Source organism: Salvelinus alpinus, chromosome 11 (assembly GCF_045679555.1).
Source record: "Salvelinus alpinus chromosome 11, SLU_Salpinus.1, whole genome shotgun sequence".
NCBI classification, from domain to species: Eukaryota; Metazoa; Chordata; class Actinopteri; order Salmoniformes; family Salmonidae; genus Salvelinus; species Salvelinus alpinus.
In genome coordinates this window covers 56834866-56852560 of record NC_092096.1, presented here as the reverse complement: position 1 = coordinate 56852560, position 17695 = coordinate 56834866, and the positions used below count along the sequence as shown (strand labels likewise).

The following is a 17695-nucleotide window of genomic DNA, read 5'->3' as shown; positions in this document are numbered from 1 at the left end:
AACTGTAAGTTTGACTAATTGCACAAGAAAATAGAAAAATAGAAGGAAGTAGAAATTCAATTATTTTTCACTTCACCTTCACACTATACCAGACATGACCATACATTGTTAAGTAAAAGTTTGGTCTCCCAAAAACATGCTGGGGTGAGTTTTTGAGAGTGGATGGTAGTGACTGTGAAGCTACTAGTATTTGGTCACAGTGATAGAATAGTTATTCCACATAAATATATACATTTTAATTCCTCACTTTTTCCCCGCATACTATTACTCTGTGCTACACTCAACAGTACCCATACTCATGTACCAGTTGCTAAATTTGATTACATTTACAGTGCTGCTCTTACCTACCGCACTTAACTTATACATGAACGACCCGACTTCTTCTCTTACTGAAAATGTCATATGATAGTGTCGACCCCTGGTGGCCATCTACAGCATAACCTTTCTTAGTATCAGTAGAGGAGACTTCAGTCAAGTGCTTTCTTTGTCTCTAAATTTGTAGGAGAGATGAAGACCCGCACACTGTCGAAAATGTGGACAAATCCAAAAACAGAGATATTTTATTAGGACAACATCCAATAGAAGATTCACAATAAAAGTGAGTCTCAGATGCACTTAAATTATGCATGTATAGTACCAGTCAAAAGTTTGGACACCTACTCATTCAAGGGTTTTTCTTTATTTTTTACAACTATTTTCTACATTGTAGAATAATAGTGAAGACATCAAAACTATGAAATAACATGGAATCATGTAGTAACCAATAAAGTGTTCTACAAATCAAAATATATTTTTGACTTTAGATTCTTCAAAGTTGCCACCCTTGCCTTGATGACATCTTTGCACACTCTTGGCATTCTCTCAACCAGCTTCACCTGGAATGCTTTTCCAACAGTCTTGAAGGAGTTCCCACATATGATGAGCACTTGTTGGCTGCTTTTCCTTCACTCTTCGGTCCAACTCATCCCAAACCTTCTCAATTGGGTTAAGGTCGGGTGATTGTGAAGGCCAGGTCATCTGATGCAGCACTCGATCACTCTCCTATGTCAAATAGCACTTACACAGTCTGGAGGTGTGTTTTTGGTCATTGTCCTGTTGAAAAACAAATCATAGTCCCACTAACCGCAAACCAGATGTGATGGCGTATCGCTGCAGAATGCTGTGGTAGCCATGCTGGTTAAGTGTGGTTTGAATTCTAAATACTTCATAGACAGTGTCACGAGCAAAGCACCCACACACATCCCACCACCTCCTCCATGCTTCACGGTGGGAACCACACATGTGGAGATCATCCGTTCAGCTACTCTGCGTCTCACAAAGACATGGCGGTTGGAACCAAAAATCTCAAGGACAGATTTCCACCGGTCTAATGTCCATTGCTCGTGTTTCTTGGGTCAAGAAAGTCTCTTATTATTATTTGTGGCCTTTAGTAGTGGTTTCTTTGCAGCAATTTGACTATGAAGGCCTGATACACACAGCCTCCTCTGAACAGATGTGTCTGTTACTTGAACTCTGTGAAGCATTTATTTGGGCTGCAATTTCTGAGTCTGGTAACTCTAATGAACGTATCCTCTGTAACAGAGGTAACTCTGGGTCTTCCTTTCCTGTGGCGGTCCTCATGAGAGCCAGTTTCATCATAGCGTTTGATGTTTTTTCCGACTGCACTTGAAAAAACGTTCAAAGTTCTTGACATTTTCCGCATTGACTGACCTTCATGTCTTAAAGTAATGATGGACTGTCGTTTCTCTTTGCTTATTTGAGCTGTTCTTGCCATAATATGGACTTGGTCTTTTACCAAATAGGCCTATCTTCTGTATACCAACCCTACCTTGTCACAACATAGCTGATTGGTTCAAACACATTAAGGAAAGAAATTCCACAAATTAACTTTTAACAAGGCACACCTGTTAATTGAAATATATTCCAGGTGACAACCTCATGAAGCTGGTTGAGAATGCCAAGAGTGTGCAAAGCTGTCATCAAGGCAAAGGGTGGCTACTTTGAAGAATTTAAAATATATTTTGATTTGTTTAACACTTTTTTGGGTTACTACATGATTCCATATGTGTTATTTCATAGTTGTGAGGACTTCACCATTATTCTACAATGTAGAAAATAGTAAAAATAAAGAGAACCCCTTGAATGAGTAGGTGTGTCCAAACTTTTGATTGGTACTGTATATCTGACAGGATTGGAAAATAACCCTGTCAGACAGGAAACACATGATGAAACTGTACAGAATCTCAGTGTTATTCATTCACCATGTTCTTGTGGTTGCATATGGTTAGACGGATGGAAACACCATAAACAAACAATCTGTGAAACACATGCCACTGTTGATCAGCCTCCTTGCTTTAATTACTGACTCATACCAAATACAACATGTTGTGTCAATGAGTTTATGGTAATGTTTCCATCTGTCCTGTGTTAAAGGAACATTCCAGTCTGAGTGTCTGGCTCCCACTGCCCAATGATCCGATTCGACGTTGAAGGTGAAAGTGCAATGTTATTGGTTGAAATGGTGATGGGTTCAGACATCATTCAATTAAATAACACTATTTTGTGTCCCCTTAGAGTAAGCTAGGAGCACTGTGAATATTGACGTTCACTTCCTGTAAACCTCTGATGTCTTCAGACCACCATGGAGTCCACTTCCTGTCTGGTCAGCCTGCCACGTCGGCGACTAGGTTGACCCATATTGGAATTTCCTTATTTGTGATAATATAATCGCTTTGGATTGATAAAGTCCTTTTTGTACACTAGGTTGGGGTGTTAAACTCACCTCATTCACTGATGTTGCACTCAACAATGAATCCCACTAAATATATTTTGGTACGTTTTTTTGTGTGTCATTGACTCTATTTGGCAGTCAATTACAGAAATTCGGCTTGGCCTTAAGACCCTCAAGCTTCTACAGATGCACCATGCACCAATTGCCTGGTACAGCAATTTCAACTTCTGCAATCGCAGGGTTCTCCAGAGGGTGGTTTAGGCAGCGTAACGCATCACCAGGGGCACACTGCCTGCCCTCTAAGACATCTACAGCACCCGGTGTCACAGGAAGATCCTCAAGGACCTCACCATGGCCTGTTCACCCTGCAACCATCTAGAAGGCAGAGACAGTACATGTGCATCAAAGCTGGGATCAAGAGACTGAAAAACAGCTTCTATCTCCAGGCTATTAGACTGTTAAATAGTCACCACAATTTCACAATCAAAAAGTCCTTTTGTCATATCCGTGGGGCGACGCACAATTGGCATAGCGTCGTCCGGGTTAGGGAGCGTTTGGCCGGTAGGGATATCCTTGTCTCAGTAAAAAAAAAAAAAAAAAATGTATGCACTCTACTGTAAGTCGCTCTGGATAAGAGCGTCTGCTCTTGGCCGGTAGGGATATCCTTGTCTCAGTATGTAAAAATGTAATAAAAAATGTATGCACTCTACTGTAAGTCGCTCTGGATAAGAGCGTCTGCTAAATGACTAAAATGTAAAAATGTCATAGACATACCTTAGTAGGACCGGCTACAAAAATACTGGCAACAAATTATACCTCTTCGCAACAACAAAAACACAGGACATACTAGTCATAAGCATTTCGCTGCACCTGCCAAATATATGTATTTGACCACCAATAACATTTGATTTATTTAATAATATCTCTTTGTGTGTCTGTTTCTACAGGGGGACTCGGATTTCAGTCCAAGGTGGTGGCTGATGACCCAGCAGGTAGATGGGAGGGACGTAGCGGTACCCCTTCCTGCGCCACTGCTCTCCCCAGTGTAGCCAGGAGCTCATCCGTGAGGAGAACTACACAGAGGTGACTTACAGTACCATCAGACCACAATATAATATCATATTACCTTTATTTAACTAGGCAAGTCAGTTAAGAACATTTTCTTATTTACAATGATGGCCTAGGAACAGTGCGTTAACTGCCTTGTTCAGGGGCAGAATTACATATTTTTACTTTGTCAGCTCGGGGATTCGATCTTGCAACCTTTCGATTACAAGTCCAAATCTCTAACCACTAGGCTACCTGCCACCCCGAGAGCATTACTGTCCATCTGAGCGTGGAACTTTGCCAAACGTCCATGTCAAACTTACGTGTTTCAAATCAGCAATGTTTTAATTTCCCTTACACCGTCTGTCTCTCCTTTAATATGTCTCCAAGGTGTCCATAAAGCGACCAGTCCCAGCTGTGTTAGAATCTGAGCAGTCGAAGGAGGAGGAGGGAGATAGGAACATGATGTTCACAGACCAGGCCAACCGCAGGAGGAGTATAGACCCAGGCACATGACGGAGGCCAGTGCCCTGGGTTACCACATCTCTGATTCAGGCTCCAGGATCATCCTCCGCTGCCCCTACTCCTCATCCCTCCTACACCATCAAGGTCAGAGGTTACTTCTATGTAGGTAGGGGGTTTATGGTGCTCAGTTTATGTGTGCTTTAATGTATACGGTTAGAGATGGAGTAACTCTGTTTTTTTGCCTCTTAGCAGGATCTATGCACAAACAGGACAAATGGGTGGAGTTGGAGGTGGTCAATGCCACATTCCTGTACCCACATCAAGGGAAGGTCCTTGCCATTGATGCCACAACGGCCTGCTCTATTAGTCAGTCCATGTTTTCTGTCTAAGTGATAGTTTTGACTGGGGTCCTATCTGCCATGCCTTCTTTTGAAAATCTCCTTTATCCCTACCTCTCTTTCCTCCGCTCCTCCTCCATCTATCCCGCCCTCTCTCAACTCCACCAGATGAGGCGACAGTGGATGGGTCCCACCTGCTCTGGCCTGTCCCCCATGTCCTCTACCCCCTGGTCCATGGGCGGTTCAGGGACATGGGCATGAGGATAGGGGTGGAGACGTTTGCCCTGAGTGAGTGTGTGATCAATGAGAGGGGGCATGATGATAGAGGTCAGCGTTCCATTTGGAGCTGAGGGAACACGTTAAGGTGCACGCGTGCGGGCGCACACACACACACACACACTTTGTGAGTTTCATATTTTGTCAAATGTTGTTAATATGAAACGAAGGAAAATGGTGATGTGGCGCCACCTATTGGCTGTAGCTATGAAACTCACCTACAATACCCTCGCTACACGTTTGAGGGGGCATCCAACTGTTGGATTGCATGCGATATGTAGGCTTTGGAAACTTGTCTTAACCAGCCTTAATGTGGGTCTTTTAATCTGTAATTCATTCAAGTGATTCCTAATCTCAATCTCATTAAAGCCCCACAGATCTTGGTACACTCTTTGTTGGATTAATTAAGAATTAATTTGTGAATCATAGAGTATATAAGCATTTGTTGAGTATTTTGAGAGCTTAAACATACCATTAGGGAAAGTTATTTGATAAATATATTTAAAACGTATATAATTTTTCTTTACATCTAAGTCAATGCAGGGGATGCTTTCATTATGAAAACCTCCCCTTTCTCGCTCGCTGCATCCCCTTGTAGGAACTGAGTATGCAGGTTGGAGGTGAGTGTGGTGAACATACACACAGAGTGGAGGACAGCCTTATCCAGCTCTGCACCTTCCCTGTCAGGGAGCTACTGCGTAACACACACACACATGTGGTATACTATTGAAAATAATGACCGAAGTGACCTCATTCAAACACTGTTAAAACCGATCCTTCAACTCTTGACTTCCAGTGTGCTTACCAGGATGATGATAATGACTGACAGGTACAATCCTGCCCGCCCACCCAACCAAACTGCACCACCATATTTGACCTCAGCTGTGTCCCCGAAGAGACGGACAGCATCAGGGCCCTTTTCAACTTCTCCCTGGATTACTGTGGTACCACAGCAACCTGAGTGTGCGCTATAAGGTTATTATAGTTGTGTGTTTTTATATTAGTTTTTATTTCTAGTCGTTTTAAGATTATTTTTTTTAAATTCGATTTAGTTCAGTTAGTTTTCAGATCTGCTTTACTCGTTTTTATTTAGTTTAAGTATTTTAAAAACATTTCGTTTTAAGATTTTTATTTGAAATTCATTTTAGTTCAGTTAGTTTTCAAATCCACTTTGCTAGTTTTTATTTAGTTTAAGTTTTATAAAACATTTATAATTCGTTTTTATATTATTCAGTTTCAGTTTTAGTGATAGTACAGAAAGAAGCGTAGGAGGCTAGGAGACAGTTTTTGTGTTTTTTGGGATGTCACTTCTTTCCACTGTGGGGCGCTAATGCATAAGGTGATGGGACAGGTCAAAGGTTAGGTTTAAAGGTAGACAGTGAGATGGGTCAATTATAGATGGGTCAATTTCAGCAACAACCAGGAGCGTTGAAGTGCGAGGTTAAACATGATACTCAAATTTTCCCTATGCCCATCATGAGGTTGCTACAACCTAGCCTATGACTTAAAGTTTACAACGTAAGTGAACACAGGTTGAGAAACAAATTTGAGGCGACAGACAGTGTGACTGTGAGAGCAAAATCTTGCATAAATGCGCATGTCAATGGGCGCGTTCGAGAGGATCACTTTTGTCATGTCTGTGACCATCGTTGGTCACTGCCTTTCAATGTGTGTTGCATTCTGGAAATAAAAATGGTGTGATCAAAGGTCATGAAGTTTTGACTGCAGTTGACTACAAGTTTCTGTAGTTGCTCTTCACCAACTTCATTCTGCAGCCATCGCCTGCATTGTTGGAGGCTTTATTGTCAACCAATCATTAGGGTGTTTTTGATGGACCCACGTGAACGTGACCAAAGACATGACTGAAACAGGAACCAATTTGTTGTGATTTATGTGTACAGTAGATATATACAAATACATGTGATATTTGAGGCTCTCTCACTAATTGATTGTAAAATGTGTACACAATTTTATATTATGATTTCAGTTTGTGAGTGTGTGATATGGGGGTTGGATACATGTTTATTTCAAACTTTATAAAGAAAACATTTTATGAACAGTGGCAACACTGCCATGTTGATCTGAGCCTTGCTGTTGGAAAACCACATTAGTGTCTAACTGTTGTCAGTCGCAAATGCACCTCCCCCGAATTCACTCTGACTTTCGTCTAGAGTCGGTTGCTTTACCACTCAAACGCACTCAATATCTGTGGCGCTGCTCATGGCAACGTCATCTCACTGAGTCTACCTTTCCATTATAAAGTAAATCTTCATTTGGAGCTTGAAAACCCTGTTCGACTTTACCCCCCCAATCATTTTTTTCACGATTAGTTTTAGTTTACTTTAATAACCTTGGTGTGCTAACACATGTTGATTCATTAGGGATGTGCATATTTCCCGTTCAAGACGATTAAATACAATATGTATCTAGTAAATACATGTGATACGATAGAGGAATGATACGTTTTAGAGAACGGTTTGACTAGGCTACTGATATTGCCTGGGATTGTTCGGATTGCAAAATGACTTGTAAATCAATGACTGTCAACACAGTTACATGCTTAGTTCGTCACTGAAGGAGATGCGCACCAGTTGTCATAAAATATGAGGTATTTTCGGAAGGTAGAAATAAAGAAATATGATAAAAAAATAAACTTGTGAATCAGCGATTGGTATCGTTGGGGATGCAGTCATATCTTAAACATTTGAATCGGGAACCGATGCGTATGGGTGAATTGTTAAATCCTTATGATTCATCATGTTACATGTTATGTGTTAACTCAGTCATACATGTTCTACCTCACCTAGGTTGAGGGACATTCCCTAGTGTATGAGAACCAGGTGCGGTACCGCCAAGAGACTCCCCTTACAGGTAAACACACACACACGCTCTCTTTTCCCACAATTCAAATGTATATTTCTACAAACTATTTTGTTTATTTCAGGCCGACAATCCAGTGTCGATACCCTGCCATCGAAGTACATCCCCAATTAATGTTTAACTGTTACTGATGTTTATATTTTGTAAAACAACGGGGATTTATTCATTTTAATTTCATGCTGGTTTTATTATATAAATGTGGAACATTAATTGCATCATTCAAGTCAGGAGTGTGTCCCGAAGTTGAAAGATTTATTGATCCACTCAGCACTCTCTGGAAGTCACCCTTGTGAGTTTGCATGACAATGGAGGGCCCTCAGAGCGAGTTGGTAGGGGTGAGGAGGTGGTTTGGCATTCACTGAAATGCACTCATAGAGGCCTCCAACAGAGGTCAGGGCAGTATGTGGCAGTGGTGGGTGTGCTACAGTGAAGATGTTCTGTTGAATGCTCATTAAAAAATATAAACATGTTTGCAAATCTGTGAAGTTTATTCAAATCCCTACTTAATGTTTTTCATATAATGAGCCCATTGCCAAGTAAAAATATAATACTGGACTTGATCACAAAGCTGATTCCCCAAAGTCAAGGATTTATCTGTACCAAGAACATGAAATGATATGTATAAATATAAATTACAGACTATGGAGATGGAAAACATGTCCTAAGAAGGGGGGAATGAGAGGAGATGAGGAGAGGAATCCACATTAGACTATTGAGATGCACCCTTAGGCTCTTGTAAACTGCCCAACCATGTGACCCAATTATCAAATGAATTACCTGCACATTAACTCCAGAAAGCTTGTAATTGGTCAAGCAAAGCACCACTCCTATATACAAGTGCCAGAGAGAGAATGTGCCACTCATCAACTGCTGTTTGGTCCAGGATACTGCAAGCCCATGGTTTATGTTAGCTTGGGTTAGTTAGCAGGTGTAGTTTGCTAGTTGTTCCTGGCTAGGGTTAGACACTGCTCAGTGGCAATGGCTTTTGGGTGTTGGTTGGGGTAAGTTTGGTGGCGGGCATAAATGTTTGAGTAAGTGTTTTGACACTAGCACACTTTGTTGACCTGTGCTTATGTTTTTCTTAGAGTATTTGTACTCCTGTCTGTATGGCCTAGTGTAAGATGTTCTGACCTTCCAAGAGGTAAGAAACTGAAATTGGGTCAGATTAGCCTTTTGTACAAGCTATATAACACTAGTATTAATTGTTGGTCAGAATCATATACCTTCCACCCTTCATAGTCTCACCTTGTGGGTCTAATATAGGGGCCATTGAGACTGTGTGTCGGGATCGATACCTGTTGGTAACAACCCAACTCTCATTCGCTGGGAATGAACCTCGCTTTGAAGCGGTTGGTAAGTATGCTTTTAACCTTAATTCTGATGCAAAATGGGCCTGAAATCCGGTTTGGTCAACTAAAGATCTTGGCCATTGTTTGGTAGCTGGTGCTGACAGCATGTCTCTCCCTGCAGTATATTTCAGTCTCTCACTGTGCTGTTGGACCACTTATGGAGTTGAAATTGTATTTCTTCCTGACTTGAGCATATTCAAATCATTTAACCCAATCCTTTTCCCCATCTAGATGCTGATGGTATACACCCCATCACTAAGCAGTATGGGTCAGAGTGTGGCTACATGTTCAGTATCCTCCCTCTGCCTGGCCATGCTGAACTCAGAGCCTCCTACTTCTCCTGCCACACTGACAACCAGGTTCATATCACCACACATGATAATCTTTTCAAAGCTAGAAGGGTTTTTAAACTTTTTTTGCATTTCTTAAAGTTGAAGGTCTTGTGTATTGTATTTTAGGATGATGAGGTGTTCACTTTTAGCTTTAACTTGATCACAATTGATGTGAATGGAGTGGAAACCACCTACACTGTGACTGCAAACTGCTCCCTCCCTTTACCCTGGTCCACCAGAGAAGTCAGCTGTGAGGAGAACTATATGGAGGTACTGATGCATGGATCTAGACTGTGCATCCAGGGTTATATTTGTGCTGATGCTGGCCTAGACTATCCTTAACCTTTTTTTATAGGAGTATGGTCTTATCTTCCCCTGTAGGTGTCGGTGAGGGGTGACGTGTCTGGTCTACCTGGTACAAAAGCAGATGACTGGACTGCTGCCCTTGCTACAGTAAGCTAAAGGCTATTTGGCAAATTCTCAATTAGATGAGCTCCACCAGTTTGTCCCCAATACCACCATGCATGACCTGTCTTTTGTTCCCCATCAGGCCCACAGCTCTGCCACGTCTACCTGGCAGGTGATGTTCCAGCACGATGGGCAGCAGCTGACTCCCATGTCCCCCTCAGAGGCTCGGGAGCTGGGCTACGTGTTCTACCTCACCCAGGGGAGGCTGGTGTTCCGTTCACCCTACACGCCAAGCTCTGTCATGGGGTCTGTCACCATGGTGAGGATTTAAATGGATGCAGTTATCTTGGGTATGTCTCAATGGTAGCATGAGGCTTTCCCATCTCAAATTACATTAAATGCCTTGATGGGTAGGGTCATGCTTTCCTGTAGGATCTCTTAAAATATAACTTGTTTAGGCTGGAATACTGGATTTATTTACATTGCTTTTCAGTTATCTTCATGCTGTATTGTTGGCAGGTACCAAATCATTATCTAATTCCAGGTGAATGGTATGTTGGTTGAGATGGTCTATCCAATACTTGTCTCCAGGCAGAGATGGTTGGTCATCATGGTGAACTTGGCGGTTGCTTGCAGCACTGGTAAGTTTCCGTGACATATCAGCCCTGACCATTCAAGGTTCAAAGGACTGGATGGGCTAAAGCAATAGTGATCGCTCAATCTAGTGACTTTTTTCACCTATAAAGTAATTTCGGATAACTGCACTGATTGATCACTAAACCAGGAAGTGTTCATCAGCCTTAAAGCGTCTATGTATAACCTCTTTCCAGATGAAGGAATGTATGATGGGGTGGGGCTGGTCTGGCAGACCCCCACTCTGCTGTCCCCGCTGGTCTCTGGCCTCTCTGGGTTGGAGAGCAGCAAGATCTCAATGGGGGTGGATGGTCAGCTCCTGAATGAGCCCATCACAGCAGAGCGAGGCTACAGCATGGACATCAGTGACACCACTGTCCAGATCAGTATCCCCTTCAACGCTGCCGGAGGATACAGAAAAGTCAGTAGCATGCAGACGTTTACCTTGTATTCTGAAGCTGCAAATGGCTTCAGTCGCTCATGTCCGCTGTACACCTTGAATATTCTACTTTGTACCCTATAACCTAATGGCAGATGCTTCATAACGGTTTCAACTCTTCCAGAGCTTTGTGATGGACAACATGTACCATGAGTTCTATGTGTTCCGTCTCTACTATGAACAAACCTTTCTTGATGACTCTGGTGCCGAGACCAGACTCCGCCTCCACAGGCCCATGAGCACACCCCTTCTGATCCAGCACACCTCCATCATTAACCGTAAGGAGTTCTACTAGCCAATCCGAAGTGGCTCTTCAGTGCCATGGTCATGATTGCTAATGACCCTGTTGTCCTTCCCCACTACAGAAACAGTCCTTGAGGATCGTGTGTTTACTGTTTACCTGGGGAACCTCTCCTACGATGTTGACCTGGTGGCTGTGAAGCTCAATGGTCACAACTTCACCATACGAGAGGCGAATAAAAGTGGCCTCGTCATAACCATGGTCCCCCAGCCCAATAGTACCCTACATGCCTACATTCTCAGGGTGCCATTTGACGCCGTTATTCACAAGCTGGTAATGATATTAGCTACTTGTCTCGGCTTTTCCTCAACATTGGAGTACAGGGGGTTCCTCGCCTCAACTTTCTCCAATGGTTTTAAGAGGTGAATTGGAAGGCTTGTGCTGTTTCTTAATGAGTTGTGTTCCTGTCCATAGTACCCTACAGAGGGGCTTCTTGAGTACTCGTTGGACATCAACTACACTTTGGTCATCCTGCCTCAGGAGGAGCCCTACTACTACCTGGCCTCAGTCGTGGCTCAGTTCAATGATGTCTGTAAGTTGACTAAAACCTTCAACTATAAGAGACCTGGGCTGCACGATGGTATTCCTAGTCTTCTGGTTCAGATGACACAGCCCAGCAACCAACCACTACACTTCCCCATGTTTACCCCTAACGTCATCTTGTCACTATTGATTAAACTATTTGGCTTTCCTTCTCATCAGTTCCTCCGGTCTTCAAAGGCATCTGCAACGAGAAAAGCATCCGTTTCCAGATGGACCATAAGCCATTTGACTACCTGTGGGAGGTGGGTGTTGGCCCATACCTTCTGACCCCAAATCTGGCAGCCAAGCGGGGATACATTATGCGGAATGACAGCAAGAGTCTGACCCTGGAAGTGCCCCTCTTCACTGTTGGCTACACTTATAAGGTGAGATGCTCATTGGTCAAGCGCTTAAACTGACTTGTCGTTGGGTAAAGTAGGAGTTATAATTTTAAAATGTACCTGCTCTTTTTTTTCCCCAGGACATCAATTTGAAGCAGTTCCGTGGCACTTTTGAAATTCTCTCAAGGGTTCCAAAGACCTTGGCGGTCAAGAGCTCCTTGGCCAAAGCGTGTCTCTTCCAGACTACTGAGGTCATAGGTAACTACTAGTTGGTCATATATTGACCTGCAGCTTCGATTGCTTTTGCCTGGTGACGCTTTTATAGGATTGATCAGCACTAACAGGCCTTCCTCTCTCCAGTGTGTTCCACTGAAGGTGTGATGACAGTGGTGTCTGTGATTTTGGCCATCCCTGGATCTGAACCCAGCAGAACCTCCCTCCTGGACTCCACCTGCAGGCCCCAAGAGATGGATGACACCAGGGTTCTCTTTAGCTTTAGACTCGACACCTGTGGAACCAGGGTCAAGGTATAGCACTGTCCAACCCATAGAATTAGTCATAACTGCAATCAGGTGTCTGGCTCTACGAGTGATCGGTATTTAAAATTAAAGTTCCAACGGTCTTCAATCTTAACCAATAACAATCTTGATAAATTTGTCAGCTGCGGGTTTTAGTTCTGGGTCCAGTTCTGGATTTTTGGTTTGAAGCCTCCACTCTTACCAAAGGACTCAGCTGAAGCCCTCATTTAACTTAAATTGTTTAAGCACAACCTTTGCCCCATATCCTAATCTGGCCAAATAATTTGAACACCAGAATAACCCATCTAGTTATACTACATGTGCAGAATCGGTCCAAGTGATGAGTGTGCCTTTAACTCTGTGTTCCCAAACTTTATTCTAGGGCCCCTGGGACCTTATATTATTTTGCTTATGTGCTACACAGCTTATTCAAAGCTTGCTGAGTTGGTATTTGAATCTGTGTAATGCCAGGGCAAAGTATGTGCCCCAGGACTGAGTTTGGGGAAACCCTGGTTTAGCTCAAGAACTTTCAGCATACAGGCCAACTATTTAGACTTAAACTGTCTTGATTTCTCATGAGGCCTGACAAGAATGAACCGTAAGCGTTTAGACATGGCTTTCAACAGGTTAATGGTTAACTTATTAAATTCCGGTTTGTTTTGACCTCTTGTGTTGCAGTTTGATTACCAGCACCTTACCTACGAAAATGAGATAACCGTTGAGCACACAAGCCAATCTGTGGAAGCACCAGTCTCAACCAGGTATACTGCCTTTGTGTACATGACTTCACTAATAATATACTGTCTCATTGGTTCAAACACAAGTACAATAAATATTCATCAGTCAATAACTCTCACTACAGGCTCTTGTGGCTTTAATGTACACTGTTCAATTGTTTTCTCGTTAGGTTAACAGTGCGGTGTGTCTATCCACTGAGTGGCCTATACAAGCTGTTTGCGTATCGGCGGTTTGAAGCAGACTCACCAGGACATGGCACCATCTTGACTAGAGTTCCTGTAAAGTGAGTGTTCAATACTTTGTCATGCATCTAAAAAGTGGAGATACTTACTCCTGACTCTGTCCACAAATTATTTCAGCCCACCATTATACCTCAAACAGGAGGTACTCCTGGGAGAAATGCCTGCATTATAAGGCTAAGTTGGCATTTGGCCCACAAGTCACACAACAATTTTATGACATACAATGACTACTAGTATGGTGTTACATTTCAAACTGAGCTAACTTTTTTCCCCCTCTCTCCGTAGGAACTAATGAAGTGACTGAATGTTAAGAGTATTGAGTGTAAATGTCTTAAATAAAATCTTGCAAGTCTCTAGCTTGTCCTGATGTGGCTTCATTCAGTTTGGATTATACCCCAAGTGAATACTAATTAATTAACACTTTAAAGCTCTAACATTGGCACTGAAGTCAACCCTGGGTGGGCTAACTCAAATGCTATTTCCATTGCCTCCAGAAATAAGATTGCCATGATGCTACCTTAGGTAGCCAATATGTGACGAGCTGGTGTCACTAATGTAGCTAGCAAGAGGTTGACTTGCATAATTTACCATGTTAGAACTTTACCCCATACTCCTGCTAGTCTTACTCAGATCATCTATTTAGCTTGCTGATGTTCACTAACTAAATGGTTAGTGTTGCTAGCTTAATTCCTTGCTTGCCATGGCATTCACCAACTAGAAACCAGACAGATTTGATATGCTCTGGCTAGTGTCATATACATATATTCATATACTGGCCTAGGGCCCTCCGGCTGCTTTAGAGCCTGCTTGTGACCATAGGATTAAAAGCTTGCACAACACACCCCATGACTAAAACACAAGACTGCTGTTGCACAGAACAAGGTACCCCATTGTCACAAGGATGCTGACCGCACAAAACAGTTATAGAGCGCCAAACTAAACCGCCTGACTTAAGTAATTGCTCACATCCCTCTAATCAGGAAACCCCCTAGCCCCAGACAGTAACTGCCAGTTACAGTTCCCCTTATCTCATGACTCCTGGACACACAAACATTACATCGCATGAACACACACACTTCACTCCCCTCTCTACTGGTCGGGTGCCAAGAGCAGAGGACTCTGCTGTGCACCAATGGGGCTCCTGTTCTGGCTAGAGCAGGCCCGCCTCCAACTCTTCAGGACCAGTCAGAAGACCAACACGACGAGACTCTACCTACATTGTTCCATGTATAAAATCTGCTGTAACCTCTGTTTAGGCAGCCTCTTTCAGCTGACTCCAGACTGAGCCATATGACTAGGTCCGTGCACGCTAAACTGCAGGACAAGATATCTTTGTGCCAATAAACTGCCTTTTTGTTACAACTGAAATCCACTCTGTCCAGCGTCTTGATTTGGTCTCTCTCTGGTAGTTAATCATCAACAAAACTTGGTCGCAGAGGATGGTTTCAACATCTGAATTCGACCTATGACAAGTTGGTGTGAGAGGAGACAAATCATTGAGCGCAAACCAGACGGAAGAGTGACCTGTCGCCAGGTGACATCGGCCATTCAACTTGCCTCAGGAAACTGATCAGAGCGCTCGACATAAAAGGCAAGCAGAGCCTGTTAAATCAAAAATCTGCATATTATATTTTAGTCAATTGCCAAATTTTTGATCAGTAGTACTGAGCGTGAGTATGAATTGCTGTTAAATTACTTTTAAGAAATTAAGGCATGGTTAAAAGATATCTTGCATGGAAAATATATTGATATATGTTTAAATTGATGTCTCAATGGAGACTTGTTAACCGAATCTGCATGTAAAATGTCCTATCGATAAGTTGTGTACTATCGAATAGGTCTTGTATGAGGTGTGGTTGAACCGAATCTGCATAGACCTATTACTTAGGCTGTGTCTGAGGTGTGGTTCCAGGTGTATTGATGAACCGAATCTGCATGTAAAATGTCCTATTGATAAGTTGTGTACTATCGAATAGGTCTTGTATGAGGTGTGGTTGAACCGAATCTGCATAGACCTATTACTTAGGCTGTGTCTGAGGTGTGGTTCCAGGTGTATTGATGAACCGAATCTGCATGTAAAATGTCCTATTGATAAGTTGTGTACTATCGAATAGGTTGTGTATGAGGTGTGGTTAAATGGACTGAATCTGCATGTAAAATGTCCTATTGATAAGTTGTGTACTATCGAATAGGTCGTGTATGAGGTGTAGTCAGGTAGGATTAGAATAACCGGATTTGACGTTCCACAGTTTTGTGACTGGGGATGCGTTTGTGTCAAAATCAGAGAAAACATTTGTTGGGGAATAATTGCCATACTGTGAATATATAAACGGTGTAATATTGACGGCCGCTGAGCCCAAATACTGCTCATACCAGCCGCCGAGCTGTGAATTAACCCAGCCGCCGTGCTGAATACTGACTGGTTACTTTTTCCCTCTTTCTGCTGTTGGTATTTCCCAAAGTGCTAAAATTATTCTGACAATTGTTATAGAACCGCTTGAATTTACTAATATATTGTTCCAAAGGGATATTGCCGAATCATTTTTAGAAAATGCTTATATAAATCACTGAACAGATTCCGATAACACCCCCGACGATATCACCACATACTCATTATTTCTTTGTGTGCGAGGGTGAGACACAAGAGATAAGTCTGTGTCTGCACCACGAATACATCCCTGGTTTCGACCAAGGACGGGCTAAGTATACAAAGATAGAAAATAACGATTTAAAACAGGAAGTAGCCCGAACACACTAGTTTATACCACCATAGCAGATACCACAATCCAAAGAAACCATATCAAACACCAATGGGCTCATACCCAGTGCCTAATGCATGTTTTCAGGACATTAGCATAGATTACACCGATAAGGGTGCCGATAATGTATCTAAAGGGAAACGCTATCTCTTAGTCATGGTAGATAGGTTCTCCAAATGGGTAGAGGCAATACCAACAGCAAAAGAGGATGCCAAATCAGTCGTTAAGTGGCTACAAACCAAACTAATACCCAGGTATGGCATCTAAAGACAAATCAGATCTGAAAATGGCTCACATTTCAGTAACAAACACCTAAGACAGGTGGAAGAAAGATTTGGCATAACACACAGATTCGGTTCTGTGTACCAACCCCCGGTCCCAAGGTCTGGTGGAACGCCAAACCAAACGTTGAAAGCTAAGATAGCTAAAGCATGTGCAGGTACGAAGTTGACATGGGTTGAAGCCCTGCCTCTGGCGTTGATGGCCATGAGAGCCTCACCAGGAGCAGGCACCCATCTCTCTCCTCATGAGATAATGACTGGAAGAGTCATGCCTGGTCCACCAAGGGAGGGTGGTCATATGCCCGCTCTTGATGTACAACAAATTGAAATGTTAGACTATGTGAAAAATTGACGGAACTCTCTGCAGCACTCTCTTCCCAGGTTCGCAAGGTCCAAGAGGGGGAGCTGCCGGGAGACACGCCACCACTGAAGGTAAAAGTTGGTGACTGGGTGAGGGTTAATGTCCACAAAAGAAAGTGGCTGGAACCCAGGTGGACTGGACCGTACGAAGTGAAGGAGATTACTTCACACTCTGTCCAGGTCAAAGGTAAATCAGGCGCACCTTGGCACCACCTTACACACTGCACTCCAGCCCCAATTCCTTCCAGAACACTGACTGAGGTCAGAGCTGATTTGAGCAGCCTAAATTCGACGGGGAGTCTGGTTGAATGCTGGTGACATAAAGAAAAACTTAAAACCAATTCGAAGTAGAGAGACTACAGAAAATTATAATAATAGGGTTATTGGCTCCTTTATTCCAAAAGTAATGGTGGTTTAGGGGTTAAATAGCTGCCTCCCAAGCTTGAGACCGGACTTCGATTCACGGTACTGACTAAAATCTGAGTTTTTAATTGTAATTAAACCATTTGTATGTTTTGCCTAAAAAAAATATGGTCATTAGTGTCGATGATAGCGATGCCCTTTCGATGTGATACGTTGTGTTGCCTCAATGATCTTCATGAATAATGTATGGAGACGTGAGTCGTATTTATATTACTGAATCGTAGAAGTGACAGTTACCTAAACCTGATGAATTCTAAAGAATAACGGAGAAATACGATAAAGTTGTGCCCATCGGAATGTTATAATTATTAT

General features: G+C 42.7%; 1 protein-coding gene across 1 annotated transcript; it reads left to right on the top strand.

Moving 5' to 3' along the window:
- Window positions 1-8566: 8566 nt before the first annotated feature.
- LOC139534518 (uncharacterized) lies at window positions 8567-13916 on the top strand. The gene is made up of 18 exons (XM_071333706.1): window positions 8567-8738; window positions 8823-8878; window positions 9001-9090; window positions 9318-9445; window positions 9545-9688; window positions 9800-9871; window positions 9969-10145; window positions 10371-10467; window positions 10657-10880; window positions 11023-11176; window positions 11264-11472; window positions 11614-11731; window positions 11902-12107; window positions 12203-12320; window positions 12423-12589; window positions 13259-13341; window positions 13488-13601; window positions 13846-13916. Exons 1-18 carry the CDS (start codon window positions 8716-8718, stop codon window positions 13850-13852), a joined length of 2187 nt encoding a protein of 728 aa, XP_071189807.1. The 5' UTR covers window positions 8567-8715; the 3' UTR covers window positions 13853-13916.
- Window positions 13917-17695: the final 3779 nt, after the last annotated feature.